The 22,250-nt window shown below is 32.2% G+C and overlaps 2 protein-coding genes across 2 annotated transcripts; one reads left to right on the top strand and one right to left on the bottom strand.

Annotated features, from left to right (window-relative positions):
• Positions 1–1,279: 1,279 nt before the first annotated feature.
• Positions 1,280–3,732, top strand: LOC113516928 (mannose-P-dolichol utilization defect 1 protein homolog). The gene is made up of 4 exons (XM_026901432.3): positions 1,280–1,532; positions 1,695–1,893; positions 2,496–2,700; positions 3,399–3,732. The coding sequence occupies exons 1-4, from the start codon at positions 1,445–1,447 to the stop codon at positions 3,648–3,650; spliced, it is 744 nt and encodes a 247-aa protein (XP_026757233.1). The 5' UTR covers positions 1,280–1,444; the 3' UTR covers positions 3,651–3,732.
• A 1,185-nt stretch (positions 3,733–4,917) lies between these two features.
• Positions 4,918–20,007, bottom strand: LOC113516614 (tetratricopeptide repeat protein 14 homolog). The gene is made up of 19 exons (XM_026901042.3): positions 19,848–20,007; positions 19,379–19,684; positions 18,386–18,462; positions 16,706–16,828; positions 15,045–15,265; positions 13,516–13,656; positions 12,179–12,855; positions 10,899–11,134; positions 10,179–10,348; positions 9,592–9,747; positions 9,252–9,326; positions 8,824–9,009; positions 8,518–8,608; positions 8,141–8,281; positions 7,465–7,688; positions 6,920–7,099; positions 6,348–6,584; positions 5,743–5,862; positions 4,918–5,517 (listed from the first exon to the last, which is right to left on the bottom strand). The coding sequence occupies exons 2-19, from the start codon at positions 19,677–19,679 to the stop codon at positions 5,355–5,357; spliced, it is 3,519 nt and encodes a 1,172-aa protein (XP_026756843.2). The 5' UTR covers positions 19,680–19,684; positions 19,848–20,007; the 3' UTR covers positions 4,918–5,354.
• Between the last annotated feature and the right edge of the window lie 2,243 nt (positions 20,008–22,250).

Genomic DNA, 22,250 nt, shown 5'->3' with positions numbered 1-22,250 from the left:
TAAGTTACAAAACATACTACTGTATAGGCGCATGAATATTGTGATGATATAACAATAAAATCGACAAAACATTCAGTTCAGTAAAATTTTAATGGATTGTAATTTTGCTTATCACTAAAATGTTTTATATTACATATTTATTTTTGTCTTTATAATTCTCTTCATAATGTCCCAACCTTAACCTTAAATATTTGGCATAATATTAAAATTTTATACATACACTTCAAATACCCAATACATTTAATAGTGTTAGTACTTGTGTATTTGATTTAATAAATTAAATTCGGTATTGAATATTGTTGTTTTATTCATAATAAATTACACATACAGAGTGAGAGAGAGAGAAGAATTATTGAAAAATTTAAAACAATATCTTTAATATTATTAATTTCTTTGTTACTTCTTGGCGATTTAACGGCTAATTTAATGGTTATGAAATTAGGCATTCGCGTAAGATTTACGATGTCAAAGGGCGTTATTTATTTTCGTTGCTATTTTATGTATTTTTATATCCGTTATTAGAGTATTTTTATAAAATTTGTCCAGATAAGACACATTTTAACCACAGGCAGATTACGAGTACGAGCCTTTATGCTTGTATTTCGATTAAGGAGTTATAGGTAAGTATTATAATATAAAGTTTGTAGAGTTGTTTAATTCATATCGTCAATATCAACCCACTGTACGTGACGATTGATACTATTTAATAGATAGGTGGATAAGACATCAGTTTCTTTGAGAACGATCGTATTTAATAATTATTGATTATTGATGTTACATCTAGATAATACAAAAATGAGTCATTACAAAATATTAATTCGTAATTTGCAACAGCGCCACGTAATGTTAAAACGAAATTAATATTTGTAATAAATGGAACTATTCTAAAAATAATCAGTTTTTAACAAAAATTGTTCTTAAAATTGGTTAAAAATAAGATTAATATTTTGAGCTTATGGTATAATGTTAAAAGTATCTAATCGAAAATTGCGTAGAACCAAATGTAATAAAGGTGTCTTCCGGAAGGCAGTGTTGTAATTTAAAGAGAATTTTCTTTTATATAGAGGAGTTTTATTGATAATAACTTCGTAAAAATCATTGTTTAGGAAATATAATAGCACTTAAGTCAGATATTGATCATAACTACAATATATGTAAATGAAATAAAAATTTGTAATGTTTTAGTTATGTTTCTGAACTGTCGAAATATAAATTTTTATTACCTCAGTGTAATAGTAAATTTTGACTTTGAGATGGGGATATATATTTTTTGTTGTTGACAATTCTTCTATCTGCCATCGATCGACAACTCAACTTCCATGTAGTAAAAAATCAAATCAAAATCCATATAACTTTGACTGTATCCTAAGATTAATTAATATTACTGATACTATTTGTTTAACTTTATTTAATGCTGATTTTTTTAAGAAAATAAATTGATACAATGGGCGACGTTATCAAAAACGTTGTATCATCAGTATTTTCTCCTGAATGTTACGAAGAATATTTTACGAAGTTTAACTTTCTTGACGGTAACTATTTAATATTACAGAAGTAATATTAATTTTTAAATATTTACTTAGTTATATATTTAAAATAATTACCATTTGTAAGAGAATTTTAAATTGTATAAAATGATACCTTTTCACCGTATAATATTACTTCTAAAAAATTAACGCTTTAATTTATTTCAGTACCATGTTTCAAAGCGACGTTGAGTAAAGGACTTGGAATTGGTATTATTGCTGGCTCAATATTGGTGAAAGTGCCACAAATTCTAAAAATCTTAAACAGTAAAAGTGCTCAGGGCATTAACTTTTATGGAGTTTGTTTAGAACTATTTGCGATTACTGCCAATTTTGCATATAGTTATGTTATGAACTTTCCCTTCAGGTAATTTAATTTAATTTTTGATAACATTACTCATATCATTCCTTACTAATATCATGTGAGTTTGTTTATTATTTTATAGTGTCTTAATAGCGTAACCAATCATTATGAAATTTTGTATACATTTACTGTATGGGATGAAGAAAAATATAGGCTTTTTATCCCTGTCACGTGGAGTAGTTGTTAGTAAAAGCTAGTAACTATAAAATAATCATATAAGGATTTTTATATCCAAAGATACTGGACTAAAAGCATAGATTGAATGCTGTTTGCATTATATCAAAATAATGGCCTTATATATATTTCTACCTATATCTCATTTAACATTTAGCAGATCATTAAAGGCCAGTTATGACAAGAAATTTTTAAATTACATCCTCATATCTAATACAGTGTGCAAGGCAATTTTATGTTCTATTGTGACTGACAAAATATTAAATGGAAGATTGTAATTGATTAATACAATTTCTTTTACTTAATCTCACAATATTTATTTTTATCATTTGTGTCAATAAATCATCAGGTTATTATTTAAAATTACTATATTAATAATTTTCATCAAGAAATCTTAGGAAAATGAATTATTATAAATCTTACTCTTTCAGTGCATGGGGTGAAGGAACATTCCTAGCTATTCAGACTGCAATAATAGCAGCACTTGTTTTACATTACGGAGGTACACCTGGGAGGGCAGCTGCATTCTTAGCATTGTATGTCGGACTTGTGTCAACCCTAATTAGCGGATATACTCCTACAGATATATTATGGTCAATGCAAGCTGCAACTGTACCCATAATTTTAGTAGCAAAGGTAATAATTTCTATTATTGTTGACTATAATTTTAGTCTTTAATTGTCCATAGACAAGTAGCAATGAATCCATCAAAGGAAAAATTTTCTCCGGTACATTTATGAGGTAGAATGAGATTTTAAATGTTACTCTCTTATGGATTTGCTAGCGATAACAATTCCATTGATGGATTCATTTGGCATTGGTCTAGAGGGCCTTGTTGGGTCCAGAATATACATACAAATATAAAACTACAGGGAGTAAGTAGTCTTGAGCCACTAATATCAATAATTTGCATAAATTTAACACAGAATGATAATACTGTATTATTGGTTGGTGATAACAAATATGTAGTTTGCCTTTGTTACATGAGTTATACATCCAAAGTTCATTTATAACAAGTTTTACAGTTATTGTGTATGCTGTACTTATAGATAATAATTATTATGTAACAGAATGTGTTGTTAAATTATAATAGTTATTCTGATGGATATTTATTTTTCTTGAAAGTAATATTTATCTATCTTCCTCATAAGCCCATGTATTTATGTGGTGTGTATGACCTTATATCTGAAAATGGCAATGTCATCCAGGTATTCACTCTACAGCTAAAGGTTTAGATAAAAAGGATGTTACATTATTTTCATAGAATTAACTGGATATATTTACATAAGGACTTTCAATATCATGTAAAAAGTCACATTATTATTTGTTTTCAGGCAATCCAAGTTATCACAAATTACAAAAATGGTAGCACAGGTCAATTATCAGCTGTCACCTGTCTACTTCTATTTGGTGGCAGTGTAGCTAGAATTTTCACTTCAATTCAAGAAACTGGAGACTTTATCATTATTCTTACATTCTGTGTATCAACAGCCGCCAACGGTGCATTGGTATTACAACTGTTTTGGTATTGGAATGCAGACAAAACCAACAAAAATAAGAACAAGAAAAAGAAGAAGCATGCATAAAATATCGTAAATGTTTTAGAACAAAATTATTATAATTTATATATAAATTATGGTAGGTAAAAATAAAAGAGGTCATATTTTATCTAGACTTTTTTGTTAACCCCTATTCATTGTAGAACTTTACTACTATATACTCCAAGTCGACATCTCTTATACACATACTATACTACATATATACAAACACATACTCTTCTCTGGAAACCATTATTTCGTTGTTTCCAGAGGAGACTGTGTAGTGAATAATTCGTTTTAATAAGATACCAGACCTGCTGTTGGCCTATTATAACGAATTAATCATAGTTCATCCTTACCTACATTGTCACACCAGCATAAATCAACAGCGCAGGCAGCATTACCATTTCATTTTAATATAAAAAAACTGGTCAAGCGTGAGTGGAACTCGCACGCAGAGGATATATTATGTAGATAAATATATAAATATGAAAAAATTACCATTATTGCATTTCTCAAATTAAATAAGTCACAAATTCACTTAATAGTTATTATTGATAGTACAGTTCCTAATTTATTATTTTAGGTCCTAACTGAACTCTACAACTTTGTTTTTGAGGTTTTTAAAAATTTCTTTAAAATGGTATTTAGAACATCGTTTAATTTTTTCTGTATGTGTCTACGTACACTTTTGTAAACTATAATTATTTTAGATTTGTCGCATCAGAGACTTCGGAGATAAAGGGGTGGATAGTTTTTTCTCATATTTTCAGTTATAACTAAAAAATACGAAGCATAAAAACCAGTTTTAAAATTTACAAATGAAACTTTCTTATTCTATTTTGAAATTGAATTTCTGTTTTGAACCCCTTAGTATTTTTTTTTTCAATTATTTTCATTGAAACATGTTTGGGTCAAAGATATGTAAAACTATTCCAAATTTAAAATCGATGGCATTAGTAGTTACAGAAATATTTAGAGGGGGGCCTACTCCAGGATGCGTTCAAAGCTAAGACATGTCTGAAAATATATATGCGCCTTGTTGAAGGCCTGAAAGGCCTCCATGAGTTCAAGAGTTAATTTGTATCTTTTTGGTATGGGACCCTAAAAAGAACACTCATCAGTTGCACATGGTACATATTGTACAATGTACTCAATTTTCATAGTAATATGTAAAAAATCTGTTATGCGGTATCTACGGATGTGTACTCATTATTATAATATTTTGCAGTTAGATTGCACACTACCGCGTGGATCGTGTTGTGTGCTTTGATTGGGATCTAGTGTTTGGGTTGCTTATAAAAATAAAAAGATATTGGTGATTAATATTTATTTTTGTATTACGGCTTTTAGGTTTACATTATTTTATGATACCTAGCCAGAAAACAACAAAATTAATGACTAAGATTTGGTTAATATTTTGTTACCAATTATTTCTGATTGGAATGAATAAGTCGTTACTGCGACAAGGTTTCATATAATTACATAAAAACATGTATAAATAACATCATTGCTTATGGCAAATGTAGAAAATGGAAGAAAAAGAAATGTAGGAAAATTATACATTTAAGGAGATAATGAAATTAAAAGAATTAGAACAAGTGTGACAAATATATCTATTTAATACAATATTTAATGTGAAATGTGCTTAAAAACATAGCACCCTATCAATTAATTTATAGCCCTAAACACTTATACCTAGAACACTCTTTAAACAAACAAATAGGTAGATTGTACAGGTCGTTATCCATGTCACTCTTTAGGGGGTTGCTCTGGTGCTTTCTCCTCTGCTGGTGGTCTCTCTGGCTCGTTACCATCAGCCCACTTTCCATCATACTCCTTCCTATCCACGTACCTTTCTTCTTCGTACTCGCCTTCGCTTCGATGGCTATCACGGCCCGAGTAGCGGGAGTAGCTGAAATAAATATTGATCATAAATATTTTTTTACAGTGCATTATTTTTTAAAGGTACGTCAGATTGTTTGTTGTTGCATTCTAAGTTGCATAAAAGTAATAACAATTACTGTTTAACCTATATGATGGATTGAACATAATGTATTACATTTTAAATGAAACTTTAATTAGAATAACAATAGATATAATGAATTTAAATTGTTGAGGTAACTATTACATTACTCACCTATCTCTGTCCTTTTCGCGCCTCTCTGGGCTGTACGATCTGGAACGTCTGGTGCGGTCGGGACTGCGCGAGCGTGAATACCGCCCGCCGCGTCTATCACGGAAGTCGCGGAACCCACCCCTGTGTGGAAATCATGAATAGGTTACTTTCCAATATGCATTTGTATTATATAACATTTAAATGGCAACAAAAGTAATAAGTTTTACCAAATCGGGCCTTTGGGGGCTTTTTCCTCCTAGGCCCAAATCTAGCTTTAAATTAAGAAAAATGGGTAATTTCAAGAGGCATCACTAAAAATGGCTTAGTTTATTTATATATATAATATGTATTCTTTATTGCACTTATTAATAACAAAATGAAACGATAGGCAGTAACCAAATACAACCCATATTTTTTAATTTTGAACTAGTCGCCTTTTTAAATAAATTTAATTCAATACTTTTTCTGTGACATTATTCATAAAAACGTCAAACCACTCAAAAACATATTTTAGCTATTGAACTGTTTTCTCTCTTTTACGTTAAATTCTCAATTGAAAATGACAAAACAGTAATAGTTAAAGTAGATGTGTGAAAAAGTTTTAGTTTGGCAAATCAGGCCGGTACCTGAATGGTCGGCCGCGGCCGCCGCCGCCCCTGCGCGGTCGGAAGGGCCGGCCGCCACGAGAGCGGTTGTCGCGCCACTCGTGCTGGAAGCGGCGGCCGTCGTCGCGGCGGAAGTCGCCGCGACCGCGTCCGCGTCCGCCGCCGTTGTACGTGTGGAACCGTGGCCGGTAGTACGTGCCGCGTTCGAAGCCACCGCGCCCACGCCAATTTCCTCGCCGATTGAAACGGGAACGGAATCTAAATTTCAGAAACGTGCTTTTACGAAATTGGATAAAGCAAGCTGTATTTTATTATTTATTTCACTGTTTCTCATAATATATAAATATATAATGGGTAATGGGAGCATTAGAAAATTTCAAATATATCCATTTTTCATTCATTCATTCCACTTTTTCGCGATGAAACTATAAAGTCAGACATAGACACTAAAGATAGCTAATTCCTAGAGAGGTTAAAAACAATGTGTTTCATTGCTTATGACATACATGACATTTTCGTAAAAAAAAAAAAATTATAAAGAATTTCAATGAAAAATCTCAAAAACAAAGAAAAAAAAAACTGTTGTTATTTACCTTTCCCTTGAGCCCGAGCGCGATCGCGATCGACTGCGTGAGTAGTAGGAACGGCTGGCATCGGAGCGGGACCGAGAGCGTGGCGACGCTGAGCGGCGGCGACGGGACACTGACCCGCTGCCGCTCGAACCTGAGCGCGAGCCCGATCCTGAGCGCGAGCGGTACTTGCGTGGGCGCGATCTACACAGTTGAATTATTTTCAATCGAAAAATTCGATGCTTCGTTCTCACATTTAAAGGTGTTCAACGTGTTACAAATTGTACCAGCTGAAATAAATAGAACCTGTGCAACAAATTTTCACTTGTTGTTGCATAAGTTCCATTTATAAACAAAAAAACAAATATTACAAAACCACAATCAACTAAAGCTGTGGTCCCGGTATGGCTATTTGCATATTTTTTAATCCGACAATAAATTATTTGAATAAGTTTTATATTTTACTTCTTGGAAAAGCGTCGTTCGTCGTCAGAATAGTTTTCGAATCACCGATGCAGAGACCATTGGCTTGATAAATGACACAAATTTATACTGTACACATATATTACCTGCTCCGTGATCGCTTGGGTGAGCGACGATCGTCTTCAGATTCGTCGGTGGAGCGACGGCGCGGTGACGGTGGCGAGCGTGGACGACGCGTGGCAGGGGTGGGAGGCTTGATACGTGTTACGAACTGTTCGGGTCGACCTTCGCCCACTGATACCGGAGTTTCGCCCTCCTGTGCCAGTCGGAACGATCCGAACTTGTCTAGCACTATATTGCCTTTCCGAACCTGCGCAAATTACGAATATTCCCGATATTAAACTATTTACTAACAGATTCATTTTGTACTACAAAAAAAGAAAAGAAAAAAAAAACAGCGCCTTTTACTGTGGAAAAAGACTAATAAAAGATATAAAAGTTTCGCAGTATTTGTTGACATATTAGAATGACAATATTTTAGAGTACAGAATGATATGTCCAGAAATAGATATTGCTGGGCAAAGAAAAACAGCAGCCTCAATCGTAACTATAACTATTGAATTAAATGTAAAAATATTCATTCAAAAATGTACTTCATTGTTGACGATGTAATCATATAAAATAGCCACATAAGTAAAAATTTATTGATAACCATGGACCTAGAAGCTACAGAAAGACTAGAAGCACTTATTAAATAAAAACCATATCAGGATTATGACTGACACTACATTAAATAGACATATTAATGCATGCTATATTTACAGGTGGATGCGAAGGCTCGGTGCCAGGCGGGTCAGGCTCGCGAGACTTGCCGGGCGGCGGCGCTGACGGCAGCGGTGGCGGCTCCTTCATCGCCATCGCACGACGCACTGACACGTTTTTGTCGCCGCTCGTTGGAGACGGCTAGTTCAAAACAAAAATAATAAGTAGTATAATCAAGAAAATTAATCTATTATCCAAGAGGAATCAACGTCATCAGCTGTTTACTATTCACTACTGACCATAGGCCTCTCCATATGTTCAGTAGAGAGAGGCCTATGTCCCAAAATATGTGTGTAAATTGTAATTAGTAGAGTATTTATAATTGAACAGATTTGTATATGTATTGTAGATATAGATAGAAAATACTCATTACACACCTTTGTGACTTCTTGTGAATCATCTGAGCTGTCATCAAATGCATAGCGTTCTTTGTAACCTTTGGGAACTGATGCTTCTTTCTTCTTAACCCTGGACAAAAATAAAAAATAAATATTAATACAATTTTAAAGTTTAAAAATAAAAAGCAATGAATAATTTGCAGCTATAATAAAAGTATATAATATAACAAACACTAGTGTATTTTGTGCATATGATCTTTCACCTAATAAAATTCCTAAAAATTTATAATTTTTAAAGGTTTCTTTATAAATGTGTTTTATTATATTTTAATTTTTACAACTTACGAGTCTTTCACAGCACTCATAGACATCTTCCACTTGGGTTTCTCAAGTGGTGGCGGTGGTGCTTGGTCGATGGGGCTGATGGAGCCACGTCCATCGCGTTTGCCTAGAACTTCCTTTTCCACCATAACATGGTATGCACTTAGTTTCGATTCCAATTCTTCTAAGCCGTGCATCTCATCCATTATCCTAAATTAATTATATTTATTAATGTGATGGTAACGGAACAATAATAATAGTGTGATTTTAGAAGTTACAAAATCGGGTAGAATTTTTTATATTCATGTAAGGTTAGAAGGTTGTTGGTATTTGTTTGCTTTGTCTACATTTTTATGGTCAATTTTTTAAAGTATTATATAATGAAAAAGTTATATACAAAAATTCAGTGACACTTCAGTTGCAAAAATATAATATAAACATTTTACCAATACCTTTTGTCACCATGTTTTCTGTCATATTCCCCTTCTGAGCTCAGATCTCTCTTCGATTTTCCTTTTAGTTCTTTTCTGTGAAAGTAATATTGGAATTTCAATAATTTTCAAAAATCCTCAAGCTATTTATAACAAATGCTTTTCAAATTTATACTGTTATGATTTTCGTTATCAAATAATAGATTCATAATCATACAAATTTTTTTACTCACTTCATTTGAACATGTACATAAATTGCATTTTAAATATTTAAATTCAATAATGGAATTAAATATTGTGGATTTGTGAACTTGATTACAAGAAATTTGTATAATATTGTAATCAGTATATTTATTATTACCTGATAGCATCTCTCAATTTCTTGTCTCCTATATTTTCCAGATCACGTAGACTGTATTCAGCAGAGTTGTTGGCAGCCGAACGCGCCATTTTTGCCTTACGTTTTTCTTCCCGCTCTTGTTCTTTACGCTTTCGCTTCGACTCCTTTTTCTTTTTCCTGTATAATATAATCAATATTAATTTAATTAAATAATAACCTTAAATTAATAATATTAAGATTAACAATGTCTAAAAGTCCAAATTAAACAGGATCAAAATATTGAGTTCTTTTGCTTATCACGTTTTTTGTTTATATCATTATCATAGAAATAAATTGTGACATACAGTTGACTGTGCGGCATTATTTGTCTAAATTAATAAAGTGAATGTAAATGTTAGATAATCACATATGATTGATACAAATATTTGTGAATTTAATTAATATGGGAACAACACGGTCATAATTCTTACAATTGCAATAATTAACAAAATTTGTTCAGAATTGGTGACGTAGTCGCATAGCCACAATAAATAAAGATGTATTGAAAATTTTCTGAAATGGCTAAATAAATAGTAGAGACTGGGTTCATATGTTACAGCGATACAGACTTATCTTTCTTCTTCTTTTTTTTCTTGTCATGTTCAGCGCCTGGTTGCGGTTGCTGGCCCAACTCTTGCATCTTCCGGTTGCGTTTGTACTGGGCTGTCTCCTCTAAGAAGTTGCGCACTTTATCTTCATAGTCCGAGTCTTCCTTGGTCATCTCCAGGAATTTTCGTACCTGATATAATAAAATTTTATATAATAGGAAATAACGACAAAGAAGTGGTAAAAATTTTAAGGAGAAAATAAAAATTGAATGTTTGTTATAAGTAATTTACGATTTTTTTTTTTGATTTTGACGATATTTGAGTGTCTAGAGCAATCACATTACAGATTGATCTTTATGTAAAAAAAGATTGATATATTCACATATAGCAAAAAATACGAAATAGAAACTCGAAATTTTGCTCTGGCAATTTGAAAATATTTATGGAAATGAGATGTGTATTCACAGCAGACTTAGAATTAAGTTTTTTTTTTTCATTAAAATCAGTTAAGCTGGAAATTAGCGTGAACAAAAATCGCGACAAAGGATTTTTATATATTAAAACTAGCTATTCCCCGCGACTTCGTGTGCGTGACCGGCATAAAGAGTACCCTAAGTATATCCTTCTCCATCGCATATAGTATGTGTATAAACAATTTTTATAGCGATTAGTTAAGCCGTTAAGACGCTATAATGTAACAAACAAACTCACTTTCACATTTATAATATTAGAAACAATTACCTTTAGTTCATAATCGATGTCAGCTTGTGAGCGAATGGGTATGTTATTTGCCTCCTCAGCAGGCGGCGGTGGCGGCTGGTAACCGTAAGGGTGATTGAACTGTGAGTTGTGGGTGCGCGACGCAGAGTCAGAATCGCCGAGCATCGCCATCCGTTTGCTGAGAGGCGACAGGGACCGTTGCCGCTTGTTATTGGATTGCGAGCGCCGTTTCTTCTTGCGGTTGGGGCCTTCGGAATCTATGGGCAATACATTTATTTTATTTATTTATTTAAACTTTAATGTATAGTGAATTTTTATATACACATGGCGGACTTGACACGGGATGGTGTTCTCTATCAGTCAACTATTGGGCAAACCGAGAAATAAGTAGATGGTGCATTATTGAATTGAGGAAATATAAAAAAGTAATACTCAATATATACATATATTACAAACATATAATTAGACTTATATAAACATAATATGAGATGTTAATACCTGGTTTCTGACAAATAAAAATCTAATCACGTAACTGCACTAATTAATTATTAAATTGTTGATTTTCGCTATCAAGATCTTTCTAAATTAACATTACGAAATTCTAAGCTAAGCTAAGGACTTGGCCAAAAAATACAGAACACTAAGTGCACAATCACATATGTAAATATATAGACAAAGCAACTGTTTAACGTCAGATTTTTCGTATGACACTGAGGGTAGATTAACGAAACTGTCACAAGTAATTGTCAACGTCGAGAATTCATCAACTCATACACGAAACATTCCGATTCACGTAAAATATGAATAGCTCGTTGCAGCAACTGTTTGATAATTTAAAAATGGAAACGGTAAAACAAACGGAATAAATTCACGATTCTGTGATTACGAATGTTAATGGAAACCTTGAGAATATAAGAAGTAAATTCATTGTTAGAAATAAAAATAATCAATTGGAGGAAAATAATAAGCATTTTAGAGAAAGAACAGAAAAAGAATAACATAATATTATTTATTTTGGAAGAAAAGAAAATTCTAACATAGAATTAGTCGTTATATCGTATAAAAAAAGTTTATAAAGATTTAAAAAATTACTTCAGAACACCATGAAATCAATAAAATACATAGAATAGTGAGAATAGTGAAAAAAAAAAACATAAGTTAAAATGTTTTCCTGATGGTATTTTTATACTCCTTTTTCCTCTATGAACCACTTTTCCCAATATTTTTTTTATTGAAAGTGGTTCAAATGAGATACTTATATAGAGTATTCACTGTATTAGAATGTTAAAAAAAATTCATACCAGTTGAGTCAGATGATGATGACGATGACTCGGAAGATGAACTGGAGCTGGACGAATCACTTGACGAAGAAGAAGAACTACTCGATCTCTTCTTCTTACCTTTCCCTTTTTTCTTTTTCTTCTTTTTATCTTTTTTCTCTGTCAAATTTAATAGCTGTTTAAGTGTTTCTTTCATTTCAAATGATTTAGCGCCTGTGAGACCAGGCAATAATAACTCAGCTGGCTCTATCAAGGGTTTCGCAGTTGATGTTTTGCTCTTCAGGAAATCTAAAGAGTTTTGTGCTTCCTCATGGAATGGTATGATTGCCAAACAGTCTTCATAAGCTTTCTGTGCTTCTGTTATCTTGTTCTCATCTTCATAACTCCGCCCTAATGCAACTAATGTCTCTCCTAAGTATTTTCTAGCATTCGCATGGTTTGGATTCAGTTTCAAAGATGTTTCAAAGTCTTCTATAGCTTTCTTGAATGTGCCACTGTTTGCATAAAGTGCACCTCTAGCCACAAGACCTTCGACGTTTCTTGGATCAATGCTCAAAGCCTTGTTCAAACACTGGAATGCTTCTGAATGTCTTCCTGCTTTGAAATGCTCTATGCCTTCAGCTACTGAACGGAATGCCCATTTGCTAGCTTGAGCCTGGCGAAGTTCATCAGCATATTCTGTTGTTGCAAATCCTCCTCTGTGAATTATAATTTAAAATTAAAAAATAAGTAACAAAAATAAACCTGTAATCAGTGTATAACTAATAATGACAGGTAAGCTTTGTTGCTGGAGGTTTTGATATTAAAAATAATTTGAAATCCATAGAAGACCCAGTGATCAATACAATTCAAAAGATTTATAAACTGAAGTGGCACATACATACATACATATTTATCATACCTGCCTCCCATTACAGTAGACAGAAACAATAATACAGCATGCAGAAATAATTACTAATGTGGAAAAAATGGTTTTAAGTGGCGATTTTACAAGGTAAATAACTTTGTTGACCTGTATGGGATCATGACTGTCATTTTATTTAAATGATAACCTACCACCTGATCGAGTAATGCAGACTCAATAGATGCAATGTGATTTTGACAGATACATGTTATGAGATTAGAAAAACGCAGGCATATGGCCTATGTTTCTGTCGTCATCACAAAAGAAAAAAATTTAATGGCCTCTATTAAATATCGGTTTATTTGTTTCAAGAATACAAAGAGCATATTCACTTACTCACAAACACTTAAATCACATTTTGCGGTTACAGTATCTCAATAATGACTATTTATTAGAATATCAATAGTACTTCAATAATTTGAATTACTGATTAACTAATGTGAACTTAACATACCTCAATGATGAAAAATTAGTGCAGTGCGTGTTGGCGATTCCAAGCAGTTCAGAGAGATATTGGACGCAGTTGGGGTTATTGAAGCCTGGGCTCTTCTCCAAAATGGCTTCATAACTTTCCCCCTTCATATCCACAGTTTTCCTATGAGACAAGGAAACAAGTTAGTGACTTGGCCATTTTCGTAAATATTCTGTCCTTTCAAGTGATGATGAAATTCCATTATAAATTGATAATACATGTAACATCTTCGAATATTGATTTATTGAATAGTTTCAAGCATGTTAAGCCTATATTAAGTCTTTTTAATGTCACACATACGTTTCCTCACCTGTTCCAATGGAGCTGTTCAAAAAATGTTATTTTACTTGTATTTTAGTTCTTTCACACACAAATAGAACATCATATATGTATTAGGTGACGCCTCTGCGACAATGTGACATTAATATTACCAGAATGTCTCAGCTAGTCACAGTACAATGCGGTAGATGTGACCGGCTGGTCTTGGGTATCGTTGCTATACCTAGAAAAGAACACCCTAAAATAGTGGAGGGAAGTGCATCCATGGTGCACATCAGCCAGTCGGATGTAAAACGCTGTGAACAGCCGCGATATCTCTGTGCCATCTCCGACAGTTTCAGCTAAATTGATAATTGCCAGTAGATAATTGTCCTTTCATTACAAATAAATAACTCCAACATCCGATAAATGTTCGTTATAAAAGTCCAATCATAATGGTCTGATATATTGCTGGAATATTAAATATTAGCTTTAATACAGAATTACAAAGTTTCTGTTATAGAGAGATCAGAATGAGACCCTAAATTTGTACTGACCTTAATAATTTTAATAAAAAAAGGGTGTAAACAATTTCAACTATCAATTTCTGCACGATGCTCAACAGTATCTAATACGTTATAATCTTCAAAAACGTAGTTTAATATATTGTAACCCTTTTATATCCAAGTGTATTCTCATATCACCAGTTCCTAAACAATATCATGCAATAACTCTCAGATATTTGGTGAAGTGTGATTTTGTACTGAAAAGTGATCAGAAACTAGTGAAAACATCCATCAAAGCCCGTTTTAAGAAGGTTTTATATATACCTACCCAAGTGTACATAATGTTTAAACAATAGCCGTGTAAAAACCAACCACATGGCACAGACCGTCTACAAAAACAGGGGTATTCCTCGCATTGGTTACATTGAATTGAATATTCGGCGCCGATTAAACGTCATTATGTCCATTCAATTAAGTCATATTCATTGTTCTATGTTCTCATGGTCATCTCGTTTATTTAATAATATTGTTGTCCTGTAACCACTCCAGAGTCTTCCTTTGATATTCAAACATTTTTCTTCTTTTTACATAAATACCACTGATTTTATAGTTATCAAACTGTTCACACATAAATAAAATAAATACATAAAAACAATACAAAATAGTGTTTCAACTTGGCAATAGACCTGTAAAAACTGTGTAGGGACAATGTGATTACTAAATGCGACCAATTATGTTCATACATACTTGTAAACAAGCGGAAAGTCATCAGTGCTGAGGAGTCCAAGGGAAGGCTTTGGAGGTGGGTCATCTGGGCCCCGAGTGATTCCCTTCATGCCGCACACCATTTTGTCGGTGTCAGGGATGACTTCAATGACTTCACAGCACACAGTGTCATTCATCAGGTAGTTTCTTGATACATTTTTCTTGTCCATGGCGGGTATGATATTTGCAACTGGTAAGAATGCCTGTCAAACAGTAAAATAGATTTATTTTCATGTAGATTGGTTGACATTTATTTTATGGCAAGGTTAACACACACACACACATTTAAAATTAATCATTTTATATATTTAATAACCAAGTTTTTCTAAATTACATAGATCTAATCTGCAGACAGTTTTTTTTATTGTCTGTATACATGCACAAAATGATTAATAGTTGATTGGTAATTGACTTGCAACTGAATATTAACAGATAAATATGATCTTATATTACTAAATACAAATAAAGGAAATTAAGATAAAAAAAAAAATGGTGGGGCAAAATATATTATCATGAGACTGTGATGCAGTGCTAAATTAACAATTATTAAACATCTTAATAAACAATTTTCTTACTGCACTACAAATATAAATATAGATATAACTCTATACAATGAAATAATGTGTAAGGAGGTATACCAGATAAAGTATCAGAAATAAAAATAAGTAACATCTATTTCAAAGTAAGATTTGCCTTTTAATTTTATATAAAAATCATGTTCTTTGCAGAAGATAACTATGAGCATGTAACAGCTATTTAAATAATACCTTATATCTGTACATACATATATACAATGAAATTTTATTGAGATCAATTTAATTAAAAAAAAAAAAAATGTTTTGGCAAAAAGAGTGACTGCAATGACAAAATTAATGAGTGGAACTATCTCGATAGTAAACCCTAATAAAAATTACCAAAATCGGCGAAGATATTAGGACTGACACCCAAACAATGTGATAATTCAATCTTCGAACAACAATCAGTATAAAATTATAATTGAGTTAAGGACTTAATCATCTAATTCAGTGTTTTAATCATATAGAATTGTTATTTAGTTAATAAATTAGTTCTTTAAAGAGCCTTGGTCCCTTGTATCTTATTAGATCTTGTATATTTACATGGTAGCTTAACTTCCAATTATGTTTAAACTAATGTGCTGAGCGAAATGGCACCATTTCCAAAATGACTACCTGATTTGAGTTTACAATTGAGTATATTTTATCCTTCTTCATCCCATATAACATTTAGTATTTATATGTAATTAATTTCACAGTGACAGATTGTTACAGGTAACAAACAAACTTACTTTCACATTTATAATGTTAGTAAGGATTAGCTGTTTGCCCCGGTCTCGCACGGATAGATAGACAGTGAGATAAATTAATATTTTATATTACCTTTACCAGGCAAATTTATACGTTGTGTTATAATTTGTGTAGAGGTATTTAATTTTTTGAAAAAAAAAATATTGACGTTACTAGCTGATAATATAGCTTTCTATAGGTGAAAGAATTCTTAAAATCAGTCAAGTAGTTTTTGAGGTTTGCCATTACAGAGAAACATACAAAAAATCTAATAAAAATAAAAAAAAGAGGAAAGTCTTTATAATGTCAGTATAGAAAGGAAATATAAATGATACATACTTTCACATTGATATCTGCAACATATCTTGAGGTGGGCCCAGCTGTGCATAAAACCTTCAGCATCATTCCAGATGCTGTTCGATTGATCACAGCTCCTATGATCAGCTCTCCTGTCTTCACATTCTATAAAATAAATGTATAATTAAAATTTTTACCAAGGCACCTTATTTATTAATATTTAATGAAAGTTTAGACAATCGAAGAAAATTTAGCTGGTTCCAGTGGACCATCTGCAGCTTTATTTCCACTATATTCTCAAAATTTAGCAAAAAATGTAAATATTAGATCTAATTATGGAAATTTGCGTTGCAGTTGAGTTCCAATCACGAATTAATAAAAAAAAAAGGAGAATTGCTTGGTTAATTAATCGTTTATACTGTGGGGTGGATGTGAAAAATGATGGCCAATCAAAAAAGTGACTTCATCTAACTTTACTTTTTTGACATCTACTCAGCACAAGGAACCAATAAATTCTCACTAGACTCATTTAGAAAACTCCCCATTCAAAGTATTAAAAATAAAAAGAAATATAGTATATTTTTTTTGTTGCGTTTATTCAAATAATTATGTAACACGTAACATGTGTATTACACTATTATTGAATTTTCGTGGATCCCCCACAATTGTGAACCCCCATTATTTTGTCATGCCAACATAGACCCATATCGAGTCTCCTGTGGACCCCTAGGTCCACCTGCACCACTTTATGAACTAAGGGTTTAGACAGATGGCAACCGTAATAAATAAAGTTTTGTTTGAGAAATCAGTTCAGGGTACAATAGGACTGATATACCTGAAGAAGGTAAAAGCCCATAAAATAATAATAATAATAAAAAAAAACCCTAATAGCATTTGATTTATATACATTTACATTGCCTGTAATTCTAACTATAGTATCAGCAATATAAAAGATTTCTTTTTATATTTGACACATAAAAAAAAAAGCAATTATAATCAAATAGCTAAAATAAATGTTTTTGTATTTATGAATTACATGTATATGATTACTTTCGACCAGATTCATTTATAATTCAAATATAATTTTGGCAATAGTTTTTTTTTACTGAATATACAAATTGTAGAAGATACAGATTGTACAATTATCTAATCTTATTACTTAATATCCAATTTTCATTTCCTGTATATATAAATAATATAACTGAAATCAATTTATCAAATTTAGTATGGAAAATATATTGTTATCTTTGGACAGGTAGTGTTTTGTTACTCCAATCAGATATTTCTGCTGAAAATACAAGCATTACTGTTTTGATTTGACCTTATAGGATTTAATGAGCGTGATTTAGGGATGGGATTGTAATGGGGAAAAACAGCTCCAATTTCTAGCAATAGACCCTGTCTGGCTGTCCTGTTCTTTGATCCTCACTTATCATCCTTCATTGGTGCCCTGTCAGTATATAACATTAGAACAAGTAAGATTAACATTCCATTATCACCCATTAGGAAAAGAAAGAGAGGCTGATCTCTAATTAAGAATTTATCTTTTGAACCAATTATGCTTAATTTTTGTTAAATTTGACACAATCGGTCAACAGACCTTTCATCTTCACCTATCGTACAGACTGGATTACCATTCTATTTTCACCAATTATAAAATAAATAAATAAATTGCTAACAATTTACAGCAAAATCCATAAAAGTGGATTAAAAATTACTTACATCAAAGAAATGTCTCAATCGAGCAGACTTATCCACATTCAAGAAAGTCTCAAATGGTGGCATTAATGCATACAGATCTGAAACAAAAAGAGTAAGAATGTATTTTTGAAACCAATAGACACTGACTTCCTTATTCATAAAAACGTCAAACCTCTCATAAACCTATTTTAACTATTGAAGTGTTTTCTCTTTTTCTTTTGTGCTAAATTCTCATTTAGAATGAAAGTGACAAAGCATTTTAATGCAAAAATAGGTTACTGGGATGTTTTAGTTTTTATGAATTAACATATATAGAAAAATAACCAGAAAACATGTATGGGTTGTATAAATAGATATGAGTTCCTTCTTCCTACCTGTCCCATAAAAACCCTTGGTGTAAAGTCAGGTAAAAAATAAATAAGTTACTTGGTTAGAATTGTTTTGTTTAATTCTGGTACCACTAGTATACATGTGAGTGCTAACATTTGAGGATGACTATTATTATTAGAAGTTCTATGACCACTAATAATATAATAATAATAATAGCCTTACTCGAGGAGAGTAGCAGAGGATATGAGCTCAGTGGAGAGCTGGAGGAGGCCTATGGCCTATAGGCCTTATGTTGAGAGGTAAGCTGAATTACGAGATATACTGTAATAAACAGAACTGGAAAATGTTTTGCTAAATTTGGAATAAAAGGGCTTTATTATTATTAATCCTCAAATATTAGCAGACACACATATACTAATGGCAGCAAAATTAAACAATGCTAATTTACTAACCCATGATGTGGTCTTCCATAAAATAAAACTCAGTTCAGAAAATATTTTTAAAGAAAATAAACACATTCACATAATAGAAGTATCTCATTATTTCCTCTAACATGAGATCCATTCCTGTTTCTAGATACATGCATGTATAAATATATGCACAATATAACTTGTTTTTATACTTTAGCAGTTACATTTTCGTGATAACTTATATTTAATAAATATTAGAAGAATAATATCTTACTGTCCTCTGGTGTGGGCGCATCAGCCCCTAGGCTGGATGAAGATGGAGTTTCCTCTAAGATCGATGCATCAAACAAAGCATTTGCTTCTTTAGCAATAAATTGATGGAGTTTTAACCGTTTGCCTCTATCTTGGAATGTGAGATGTTTGTGCCTGGATTGATACACTGCAAAGTCGAGCACACCCACGCCAATCTTGGACAAATCCTCTTCCCCTCGTTCGGCCTCCCACTGTTTTTGTAACTGCTGACCATGGTAATTAATGGACTGCGCCACTAAGGACGCGTCCAGTGTTGGTTCCATAGTATCTGTTTAAATATAGAAAAAATAAATTCGTTAAATTACTAGGTACAAGATTAAGTAGACGAATTCCGAAATTTGTCGTTAGTTGGGTTATTTGTCGCCATGATGGACAAAATAAGGATTCAATAAAAAAATTATATTCGCATAACCAAAACAAAATTTACTTACCACTACAAGTTACTTTAAATATTAAGATACAATAACAACGTTAAGAAATACACATTTATCTATTAGTTAAATAAAACAATATTTCATCACAATTTGTAATTTGCAAATGGCGGCCGGCAATGCCGTCATTACTTTTTTATGGTTTCAAATACAATTTGATAGCTTCGCTTGCTAGTGTTGCCCTCGTTAGGATCAGTCATTAGGTATAGAGTATAAATCGATTAGCCATTTGAGTATCAGAATTATCGAAAAAAAAATTGATAAAGGATTTAATTTATTATTAATAAATAACGACTACAATTAAAAGGATATTGAGATATAAGACAAAGTATAGATTGTAAATACTGTACCTAACAGTACTGAAGATTAATCAATAATGTACATTATTTTGATATAAATATTATAGGAAAGAGGTAGTACACGGCAAATAAATTAGAAAAAAAAAATATATTTAACTTGTCTCTGAATATATTCTTATAATAAAATACGTAATAAAATATTTAAACATAAAATAATCAATAATTAGTCTTCCGCTAGATTCTCTGGCGTGTAGTCCCGGCATAGAAAAGGCCACCCATTCTTTTCTCGTGAATGTCGTAAGAGGTGACTAAAGGAGGACAAGGAATAGAATGGGGAGATGTTCTAAGAGAGACGCTGCAGCCCTTTTAAAACATCTCCAAAGCCTAACTGCGATTATCAATCCGTTTGGTAAGTATAGGGACTACTAACTAAGCAGTAAACACTAAAGGCTGATATGATGATGATGATCATGAAGACTCCATGAATCAGATATATTTATATAAAAAATATTAATATATTAAAGTTTTTTTTATACAACTTAGAATGGCAAACAAGCTGACAATCCATCTGATGGAAAGTGGTAACCGTCGCCTATAGACATGAGCACTACCATGGACATAACAGAGTATACTGCTTCGCCCATAATACCACCCATGGGTTGCCATTCACAACCATGTTGCCATGGACTCGGATGTTATTCCTCTGTACCCAGTAAATTCACGCCATATTCCACGCTTCAAACCGAAACACAGCCATGCAAACACAACTGCTTCACGGTAGAAACACGAATGGGACAGAGGTACCCAAGCAATCGACTTTTGTACAAAAAGCCTCCCTTTGGTAAGTATATTGATACTGAATACATAGATATGTATAATACTAAATATAAACTTTTTTTTTATAGTAGCATGACACATTGACTCCAATACAACCAGACGCTAATGATCATAAAATCTATATGAGTCCCAGGTTCAACGCAATCTAATCTGCTTGTAACCCACATTACACTGACTTATATATTTATTATTATTTAGTGAAATTATTATTTATATTAATTGTGATATTACCTGTGAAAAATGATAAAAGCGATTTTTGCTCAAAATAATGTCGCACACAATACTATTTGTATACGAAAGTGAAATATAAATTCTGTTTTTTATGATAAAAGCGAGCGAACAGAGACTAGAAAATATGTTAAAGTCTCTGTTTGTTCGTTTTGTACGCCTAGTTTGCCGGCTGATGTGATTTCACATGATTTTTAATCAAGCGTAGTGATGACATATGAATAAATCAAAACGACCATTATATAAATAAAGTTTTTAATGTGATTTCATTTAGAGTAATTTGTAATAGTATACTCATGTATGAAACGAAGTAGCCGGAGTGATTTACAATTTCGCGTAGTAGTTGGCGTATTTAAGATTATTTTCCAGAGACGCCTGATTTCTTAAAAAGATGCACACGTGCACATGCAAACCAAATGATCGTGGGGTTTACGGTCCACCCGGCCCTCTAAATATATCTATGAGCGTAGGTAATGATATTTTACTTGTTTCGCGTGAAATATTCCAAGCTTATTCCTAGTTCATTCGATTACAATAATTTACGATTTACGACTATAATTAGTTAAATTGCATATAACATCAATATCGTTAGTATCAACTGGGTATTCTATATTCAATTTATGAAGTAAAAACTATTAGATTAACTGATATATCGACTGGCAAGACTGTCGCGTGCTACTAGAGATTGAATGAAACGCTAGTTATGGCACTCGTCGATTTGTATATTCTTAAAAGTTATGCTTAATAGCGTTCATCAAAGCGTTTATAAGGAATTAATGCAACGTCGCAATTATCTCTTAATGTACAAACATTTTGCAATAAACATAAAGTTTATATAAAGAGCGAATGAAATATGAAATAGCAATAGAAAGACGTTATGTTTCTGGAATTATCAGTCACTGAACATTTTTTTCTTTTGTCTTTGGCTTCTTAGGGTAGCCATTAGCCATCACTGGATAATTTATCTTTTGAAATACAAAGACTTAAGGAAGTTTATATACTACATATCAGTGTTGCGTTACTTCCATACTGGCTTTTA

Source organism: Galleria mellonella, unplaced genomic scaffold, assembly GCF_026898425.1.
Source record: "Galleria mellonella isolate WM207_F2 unplaced genomic scaffold, CSIRO_AGI_GalMel_v1 utg83, whole genome shotgun sequence".
Lineage (NCBI taxonomy): Eukaryota > Metazoa > Arthropoda > Insecta > Lepidoptera > Pyralidae > Galleria > Galleria mellonella.
The sequence above is the reverse complement of the archived record's forward strand: the minus strand, read 5'-3'. Positions and strand labels throughout refer to the sequence as shown.